Below are 10,245 nucleotides of genomic sequence, written 5' to 3'. Positions count from 1 at the left end.
AGGCGACTTGTGGGCGGGCCTGACGCCGTCGTGTTTGGATCTTAAGCTCCCGGGCAGGTGGCGATACCCGGACCGCCAGCGTGGAAAGCCGCGCTCACACCCTTCCCCGATCTGGAGAAGTGGATTTTGTAGCCAGTGAGAAAGTGGCCATCGGACAACAACTCCACCAGAACTCAGACCCTGCACCTGCAGCTCCGCAACACCCGCTGCCCCCCGAGGCCCAGAGCATCAGGGAGGGCCCCGGAAGGTGCCGCACAGCCCACGGTGGCTGCGTCCAGCAGGCGTTCAGCGGAGTCGCTGCTGAACACAGCATCCAGCCAACCCACCTCCTCCCAGAAGCCACGCGAACCCAGCCCCCTCCACACAGCGAGCCGGCGGGGGAAGACACGGCCATGTTCGCTAGACGCCGGTGAGGCAGAGGTGGGCGCACAGATCCATGTGCAGACACGCGCCTCGTCTGGGAGGGAGAGCTGCCCGTCTCAGACGACCTTCTGACCTGAAAAACTGCTTCTTCACATGAGTAACTTCGACTCTTCCTCAGGAGGACCCGGAGGGACCAGCAGGGCTTCCGCACATTGTTGTCTCCTTGAGGCTTGCCTGCCCACTCCCCGCGGCACTTACCCTTAATCCCCCTCCACATGCGTCCGTGGAAGGGGACAGACCGTGGCCACACTGGGTGTTGTGACATCCACTGGACCGTGAGCCCCTCCAGGAAGCCTCGTTCCCAGTGCCCCCATGGGCCTTGGATCCGGCTCATGAAGACAAACTGTTCGTCCGTGACCACGATGAGCGTTGCGGTGATGGTTGTGCTCCCGCCACGTGCCCGACAATGTCACGTCTGAATCACGCCATCGGCCTCACAGCAGCCCTGCGTCAGGCCCATTTCACAGATGGGGGCTGTGAGGCCCGGAGACCGAGGCTCTCGCCCTGGTGGGCCCTGGGGTGAGGGCCATCGGACTTGCTCCGGACCCCGGATGGGAGCGACATCCGTGTCCAGGACAGCTGAGAAGCCTGGGTTTCCCACAGTCGCCCAGAGCCGTCCAGACCAGCTCTGCTGACTAGTTCTTGCTTTTTCCAGCTCTGTGGGCGGCCCAGCACCCCTGCCTCCGCCCTTTCTGTCTTTCGCTTGGCAGATCCCACCTGCTCTGTCAATGGGCTAGAAGCGTTGCCAGGGAGAACAATGAGGTGGTGATTTCCCTTTCAGGTGCTCACTGCAGGGAGTGATTTCCATCTAAGAAGCCAGCAGGGAACACTTCCTGCCTCCCCGGCCCCCCCCCCGGGGTGGGGACCAGGAGCCCCGGAGCCCCACAGAGCTGGCTCCCCGCACAGGCCTGGCCCTCCCCAGCCTTTGTGTGCCGATTTATCTAGAACTTTCTCCCGTCCTGCGGAACCCACCTTTCCTCGAGGGCTGTCAGGTAGTCTGCTCTCCTCACGTTCTCTTCCCTCCAGCACCGACTTAAGTACAAAGCGGTTTTGCTCGTCCATCGTCGGAGACCCCCAGAACTGGCAATGATTCATCTGAACCAGGCTGGAAGTCAACCCACATGGTCTGTAGACAAATGGTCACCCTGGAAAACAGTCATCATCTTTGTCTCTGGCCAGCAGCGGTTTGGGGACCTGGGGGCTTCCAAATTAGACGGAAGGAGTAGTTGTAGCACCTCCCTGAGGACTAATGGATTAGGCTGAGCCATTAGAAAGGACGGTGCAGGTCAAAAATGGTCCGATGCCGGTCCCTGGGACACTTTTGGGGCCCCTGGGGCTCAGCACAGCTGGGATGCCCCTCGGGCTTCCCTCCGCTCCGTGCTCGGCCCTCAACCCAGGCTCCGCCACTGGGAGCAGGGGCGCTTCCCGCTCTTGTTGCCACAGGTGGGGACTTCCCCCCCCGGAGGGGTTCCCTGAGCTCCAGCCTCTGCCCCAGACAGACACACGGACAGGCTCGCAGAGGGCTGGTCTTGAGTGCCTTTGTTCCACACGCCGAGCGACCCACACGTTTTGGACTCCTTGTCCGTGGGGTACACTGAGCTCCACCACTGACCTCCCCAAAGACGTAAATGTAGAGTCAACGTAACGTCGTCCTCCGAGCCATGCCACGAGACTGTGAGGCAAAGAGGGTTTAGAGTAGGCTCCAAGGAATGAATCTCTACCGTGAAATTCTGGCCACCAGAGCAGGCCCCTCTCGGAAACTCACTGGTCCTTCCTGGGCTGGAAGGGCGCGCTCGGGCTGCGGAGCGGCAGGAGGCCACCGATCCTGTCACAGGACCTTTCTTTGATACATGATCACTTTCAGCTTGATCTTAACCCAGGTTCTTACTGGTGTCTGTCACCTTCCACTGGGAATCCAGCTAAGCCTCCTGGCGTCTTACTCGGCTGAAGGGGGGTACAAATGGACAAGTTTCTGTGAGGCACGGGAACACAGGACACCATGCACGGCAGAGACTAGGATCCCGTAAGACCCTGGCTCCCCCTCTTCTTGGCTACGCGATCTCATTTAAGTGACCTCCCCTCTCTGAACTCACAGTTCATCATCCGCGAGCCAGGGTCAAAGCCCCTTAAGCAGTGGGGTTGCTGGGACGAGTCAGTTGGGTGACAAAGGAAAGGACTTAGGGCAGATCCTGATCTGTAAGACGGGTTAGGCCTTCCCAGTCGACCCCTGTGCTTTGGTCAGATACGGGCCCCTCCGTGGAATCGTCCTCGTTACAAACTCACACGACCACCACCACAAACAGGACACAGAAGACGTGCGTCACCCCACAAGCCCACACTCTACTCAGCGCCCCCACCTGCAGCGAACACTCACCCGCGTCCTGCTCTGTCGTTTTCCCTTTTCCGGAATGTTAAATTCCACGAACACCGTGTAGACTTTTGAGCCTGGTTTCCTCAGCCTGCACAACGCGTGTGAGACGCGTGCACATCAGCCCATCGGTCTCCGGCTCCTTCCGTGGCTGAGCCGGGCTCCGTTGTGGTCACTGCTGGTTTACTCCTCATGCCCCTGCCGAATGACACCGGGCTTGTCTCCAGGTTCAGGAATCACAGTAAAACCCCCCCCCGGAAACATCTGCGTACAAGGTTTGGGGTGACTGTAAGTGCTCCTTTTGTTCGGGTAAAAAGCCAGAGGTGTGGCTGCCACGTTTTACTTCACAAGAAACTGCCAACAGGGTCTCGCGTTCCCGAATCAGAGTTGCCCTGGGTCACCCCGAGCACTGACGGTGGTAGTGATCTGCGCTTCCCCAGTGGTTAATACCGTCGAGCATATTTTCACGTGTTCATTTGCCATCTGAATACCTTTTTTGGTCCAGTGTCTTTTCAAAACATTTTGCCCATTTTCACGAGTTCGTTTTCTTCCTGTCAAGTTTGGAGAGGTATTTCCATATTCTGGATACGAGTCCCTTGTTGGACGCGTGACTGGGAAGATTGTCCCCCGGGCTGGGGCTGGCTCCCCATTGCACAGCAGCATCTTTCAGAGATCGGGGGTTCCTAATACTAGTCCAACTCAACTGATCACTTTTCATTTTTGGAATCAAATATAAGAAATCTTTGCCTACTTCGAAGTCGCAAGCATTTTCTATGTTCTCCTCTAGAAACTTGGGAGCTGTAGGTTTTCCACGTCGGGCTATGATCCATGTTGAGTTAGTTGGTATATATGGTGTAAGGTCGGGATTATTTTGTTTGGTTCGATTTCTCGCACGACTGAGGTCCAGCTGTCCCGGCACCATTGTTGAAGAACCCCCCCGCCCCCCCCGTTGAACCGCCTCAGCACGGAGGTTGACAACCCGCTGATCTCACACCTGTGGGCCGCTTCCCGGGGTCTGTTTGGTTCCACTGACCAGGGATCTGCTTCTCCTCAGATATCACATTGTCTTGGTCACTAGATGCTGGTACCAAAATCTGGAATCAGGTAGTGTGAACCCTCCCTCTTTGCTCTGATTAGTGTGAACCCTCCCTCTTTGCTCTGATTAGTGTGAATCCTCCCTCTTTGCTCTGATTTTCAAAATCAGGTAGATTCCTCTGGTTTCTTTGTCTTCTCATATCAATTTTAAAAACAGTCGATTTCTGCAGAAAATTTTCTTGGGACTTTGGCTGGGATTGCCACAGATGTATAGATCGGTTTGACGGCACTGACTTTTTGACCGTCTTCAGTCTTCCGCTCTATGAATAACGCCGTTCAGGGGCGCCTGGGGGGCTGGGTCGGTCAAGCATCTGACCTCAGCTCGGGTCATGATCTCACGGTCCTGGGACTGAGCCCTGTGGCGGGCCCCCCTCTCAGTGGGGAGCCGGCGTGCCCTCTCCTTCTGCCCCTCCTCCTGCTAGCCCTCTCTGTCTCTCCAACAGACGTGAATGAGGCCATCCACTCAGGTCCCCTTCATTCTCTCTCACCGGTGTTTGTCGTGCGCACCATAAAGACCTCGCATGTATTTTGTTAGATTCCTACGTGAACATTCCGTGCTCTTGGTGGCGTTACGAACGGTGCTGCTCTTTCAATCTTGATTTCCGATTATTCATTTCTCGTGTCTAGAAACGTGGTTTTCTGGGTGCAAGACGGCACCCTACCACTTTGCTCCACTCACCCTTCAGTCTGGAAGCTTCCCTATAGGTCCTTGGGGACTCACTACATGGTGAATCACATCATCTGCGAATAGATATCTCTTTCCTTTCCAACAGGTACACCTGTTATTCATTTTCCTTGTCTCACTCCACGAGCTGCAGTGAAATGCGGAAGGAGAAGTGCGGATGATGAGAACGGACATTCTCGCAAACTTAGGTGGACCTATTGTGGGCATAGAGAAATTTTTTTGTAAAAAGTCAGATAGTAAATATTTTAGTCTTTAACGGCAACATGTTCCCTGTTGCAATACTTACCTCTGCCATTGTAGCCCAAAAGTAGCCAAAGACAATACATAAAAGAGTGGGTGTGGCTACATCCCGATAAAACTGGATTTCCGGAAGCCAGTGCTGATCCGTATTTGGACTAAAAGCCGTAGCTTGCTGACCCCTGATCTACTGAAATGGTCCAGTGGTTCTCTCTATTCTGTTCCTGTGGTGAATTACATGTCTCGACTCTCAAGTGCTGAACTAGACCTGTATTTTCAAGATAAACCCGTGAGCCATTTTCCTCATTTATGTATTTTGGATGCAATTTGCAAAAATTTAATTAAGAATTCTGGCGTCTCTGTTCATGAGTGATGTTGGGGTGTGGTTTTTTCTTCTCTGATGCTTTGGTCTAGTTTTGGTTTCAAGATAATAACGGCCTCGCAGAAGGAGTTGGGAAGTGTTCCCCTTCCTTCGATTCTCTGGATATGTCTATATGAAATGGACATTACCTCTACATAAGATGTTGGTAGAATTTACCAATGAAGACATGAGGGCCTGCATTTTCTCTGTGGAAAGGTTTTTTAAGTGCACATTTTATTTCTCCTACAGATAAAGGGCTGCTAGTGAGCTCTGGTAGTTGGCATCTTTAGAGGAATTTGCTCATTTCATCTAAATAGCAGCACGACGGTCTCTTATTACCCTTTTTAATGATTGCAGGAACTATAGTGATATCAACTCTCTCACTCCTTATGTTAGTAATTTGTGCCCTTCTTTGTCCCTCGTAGTCTAATTAGTAGCTTATCAATTTTATTGATCTCCTCAGAGAACCAGGCTTTTGGTTTCATTTTTCTGTATTGTTTTTCTATTTTATATGATTGTCATGTCCTCTCTTAAGTTTATTATTTTTTCCCTCTGTTTATTTTGAATTTTTTTCTCTCCTTTTTTAAATGACTGGTTAATGTAAATACTTAGGTCATAGATTTGAGGCTTTTTGTCTTTTTTTATTATGAACATTTTGTTCCTCTTAGCTCTACTTTAATCTCATCTTACAAATTTCAATATGCTATGCTTTTATTTTCAGTCTGTTCAAAATGCTTTATAACTCTTTTTAAATTTGTTCTTTGACCCACAGACCATTTAGAAATGTGCTGTTTCATTTTCAAATATTTGGAGTCTTTTCTAATACCTCTGTATAATTGATTTATGATTCAATCCCGTTTTGGTCAGTAAACACATATTATATGCCTTGGATATTTTTAATGCATTTTTTAAAATTTTCAATATGGCCCAGAATATATTGTACTTTAGCAAGTATTCCATGTGCACTTGAAAAGAATGTGTATACGTTGTTGATTTGTGGAGTGTTTTGTAAATGTCAATTAGATCAAGTCGGTGAACCACCATGTTCAAGCATTCTACGTCTTTATTGAACTTCTGTCTCCTTGTTTACTCAACTATTAAGAAAGCAGAATTGAGCTCTCTTTGCCACATCTACTGTGAGGATAAAGACCATTCTCAGCAATCAGACTGTCGACATTCCAAAAAATGTCAACATCACCCTGAAGGGACGCACAGTTATAGTGAAGGGCCCCAGAGGAACCCTGCGAAGGGACCTCAATCACATCAACGTAGAACTCAGTCTTCTTGGAAAGAAAAAGAAGAAGCTCCGAGTTGACAAATGGTGGGGGAATAGAAAAGAACTGGCTAGCACCATCTGTAGTCACGTACAGAACATGATCAGGGGCGTTACACTGGGCTTCCGACACAAGATGAGGTCTGTGTATGCTCACTTCCCCATCAACGTTGTTATTCAGGAGAATGGTTCTCTTGTAGAAATCCGAAATTTCTTGGGTAAAAAATACATCCGCAGGGTTCAGATGAGGCCAGGTGTTGCTTGTTCTATTTCTCAAGCCCAAAAAGATGAGTTAATTCTTGAAGGAAATGACATTGAACTTGTATCGAACTCAGCTGCTTTGATTCAGCAAGCCACAACTCTTAAACACAAGGATATCAGAAAAATTTTGGATGTTATCTATGTTTCTGAAAAAGGAACAGTTCAGCAGGCTGATGAATAAGATCTGAGTTGTCCATCGGCAGAAACAGCAAGAAGCCGGATGATTTTTGAGACTTATTTGTGATATTTTAAAGAGGCAATAAAAGCTATACTGATAAAAAAAAAAGAGGCAATAAAAGCTATACTGATAAAAAAAAAAAAAAGAAAGAAAGAAGAATTGAAATCTCAGAATTGAAATTGAAATTGTGGATTTGTTCACTATATCTTTTGGTTTTACCAATGTTCATTTCATGTACTTTGAATCTCTTTCATTGCATTTCATCTGCATGCATAAAAATATGGAATTGTTATATCTTCTTGGTGAATTACTGCTTTAACATTAAGAAATGACCCTCGTATTCCTCTTGACATTCTTTGCTCCTGAAGACATTTTTGTCTAAAATTTAAGTAGCCCCTCTTGCTTTCTTTTGATTAGTATTCACCTGGGTGATCTTTTCTGTCATTTATTTTATTTTTAACCTACTTGTGCTTTATATTTAAAGGGGAATTTTGTAGGCCATGTACAGTTGGGTGTTGCTTTTTTATGTAATCTGAGAACTTATGCTTCTTGACCATATGGGATATGGTGTTAGGAGGAACTTTAATATCCTTGCCTTCTAATTCTATCATGTATGTCATTTCTGGGTTGGTTTTGATTGATTAATTCTTCTCATTATAGGTCATTTTCTTATAGACCATACTTTATTGCTTATTTTCATGCCTGCTCATCGTTGTTTGGATGCCAAATACTACAAATTTCATTTTGTTGAGTGTTGCATATTGTATTTTTAAAAATACTGGCAAGTTTTGCTCTTGACCCAGTTAAATGACTTTGACAGGGTTGATCCTTTTGAGGTTTGCATTTAAGCTTTGTTAGGTAAGACCAGGCAGTACTCACTCCCAGGCTAATATTCCCCGATACTGAGGCCATAAAACTCAGGGTACCCTCCCCTGTGCCTTGTGTATAATGAGGCTCTTTATGTGTACCAGTGTGGAAGCCGTCTGTCTCTGGCCGTGTGAGCTCTGGAAACTGTTCTGTCACCCTTTCAGGGGTTCTTTTCTTATCCCCAGCCTCCCATCGCTTCTCACTGACCCATACTCAGCCGGAGACTTGGGGCAACCTTCTGCAGGTCTCCCAGTTCTCTGACCTTACTTGCTGTTTTGGCCTCTCGCAGTTTCATCTCCTGGAGAGGCCACAGGGCTCTGCCCATGTCCTCACTCGTCATGCCAACGAAACTCTCCAGGCAGGAGCAGGAGTGATCGTGAGGAGCCCCTTGTCGATTTCCCTTCTCAGGGATCACAGTCCCTTGCTGCCTGTTGTCTGAAGTGTGGGCAATCATTGTTCCGTGTATTCTTTTCTGGCTTTCAAATGAAACTGGGAGGACGAATCTGGTCCTCGCCACTCCAACTTTTGCAGGCGTGAAAGTTCAAGTAGTGGACGTCCTCCCACGGGCTTCCATGGGGAGCGCTGTAGCTATGAAAGCCCGGGATTTCAACTCTCTCAGAAGCTTCAGGACAGCCTGGAAGGATTCTTTCCCAGAAGGGCCTCACACCATCTCAGTGACCTTACACAAAGCTGCTATGCCTCACTGGGGTCTCAACTGCAAATGGAAAGTAAACATTTCCCACAAGCCTCATCGGACGCATGGATGTTCAAATGGAACCACACCCCCATAGGGGCGGTGTAAATGTTACCATTGCCTGTGAAATCCTAAAGGCTATGGATTATACCCCACAAATAGGCAAAATTAAGATGCAAAATTTTTATGCTTATTGATGAATTATATGTTTCCATAAGTCAGTCAGCCCGAATTGTCTGCCAAATTTTCCTAAGCAATTTTCCTCTTAAAAAAGAATGTAAATGTGGCCTGAAACATTCAGGGAGAGTATGATGTTGGCAATGATCTTTGTGGTATGAATTTCCACTGGAGGACACAGAAACGGATGGCAATTGTGACCTCCAGGAGAAAGCTGGAAGCACAGGGTCCCCTGTTGGAAATGGCCTTCCTCTCCACAGACATGCTTCTTCAAATTTTAAAATTCTACCATGAGCTTAGAATACTTATTACAAATATGAATTTGTTGCCTTAAAATACTTGAGAGTACTATCTTAAAAGCCTAAAGCAGCTTGAAGCCTCTGCAGAGAGTTTCCCTCTCTTGTTGCTGGATTAACCAACCACCTGTGTGATTTCCAGAGGGTCTGAAAAGACTTTATGACCCAAAGCACCACTTCTGACATCTAGAGCGTGCCTGAACTTTGGGTTACCAGCTAAGTGTCCCATGGGACACATGTCATTCTGTGCCATAATCATTAATTTCCTATTGGCATCAGCCTTGACAAAAGACACACACTCACTCCATGAATGCCTTCTGAGCACCTGCTGGGTGCTTCCTGGTAAGTGATGGGCGGCTCTTCTCTGAACACCCGCAGAGCAATGGGAGATGCAGACCAGCCAGAAACAACTCAGGACTCACATGTTGGACTAATATAAATGTGCTAAAGTTAAGGTTTTTCTTAAGCATCCTGGCTGTGTTAAATGGAGTTTGGGGAGAACTTTAAGGGGGGTGGATCTCCTGGATACACCTGGAAAGTAGGGAAGGTCGGGAAGGAGACGGGCGAGAGCACCCTGTGGGCCACAGCTATGGTTACATCCCAAGAAAAGGAACCTCACACGCTGGGTGCTGCTTTGCATGGGCCCTCTCCCAACCCGCTCCGTGGGGCCAGCGTCTACCCCGGACCCGCCCCATGGACCCCAAATCTGCCCCTCTCCCCAGGGCTGAGACCCCACACAATATTTATTGGTAAAAAGGCCTGGACAGGACAAGGGTAGGGGTTCATCCTTTTGAGGAGTGAAAGGTCTTCGAAAATATGTGCCCAGATGCAAGGACAGCATCCAAGTGACCAGAGGGAACCATGCGAGCTCATCCTCAGCGGAGAAGGAGGAAACAGAGAAAGTATGACAACACGTCTCCACCAGTGCCCATGAGCCACACACACTGGCTTCTGGGCTCCCTGAAAACCTCTGAAATTGAAAAGGAAAGTTTGGGATCACGCCTTCATGACTGACCAAACCTTGACCATTGTACGTCTTTTCTCCCCCAGGAAAGAAGAATTTACAAAACGAGCAATATAAAAAACTGTCAATTCTGGACAAAATCCTTCAAAACTTTGGGAAAACTTCAGGTAAACCAGAATAATAGATAAGTGGCTCCTTGCACTGGGATGTCCCCCACTGTGAAGAGAAGTAAACCGTCCACTCCAGGGAACCACTCTCTGGCGGGGCAGGAGACTTGGTCCCTGGGCAGACCGGCAGGGAGCTCCCCATGGGTTTCCTGTGTTGTCACTACAGGGCTCCTGGCCCCCCGAGTCCAAATCCGAGGAG

General features: G+C 48.6%; 1 protein-coding gene across 1 annotated transcript; it reads left to right on the top strand.

Annotated features, from left to right (window-relative positions):
* Nucleotides 1-829: 829 nt before the first annotated feature.
* LOC308339826 (large ribosomal subunit protein uL6-like) lies at nt 830-7,005 on the top strand (the record flags this gene model as incomplete). Its single annotated transcript, XM_080798799.1, has 2 exons — nt 830-899; nt 6,286-7,005. 2 exons carry the CDS (start codon nt 830-832, stop codon nt 6,882-6,884), a joined length of 669 nt encoding a protein of 222 aa, XP_080654925.1. The 3' UTR covers nt 6,885-7,005.
* Nucleotides 7,006-10,245: the final 3,240 nt, after the last annotated feature.

Source organism: Martes martes (assembly GCF_963455335.1).
Source record: "Martes martes genome assembly, chromosome: 3".
Classification (NCBI taxonomy): Eukaryota; Metazoa; Chordata; class Mammalia; order Carnivora; family Mustelidae; genus Martes; species Martes martes.
This window is presented reverse-complemented; position numbering and strand designations above follow the sequence as displayed.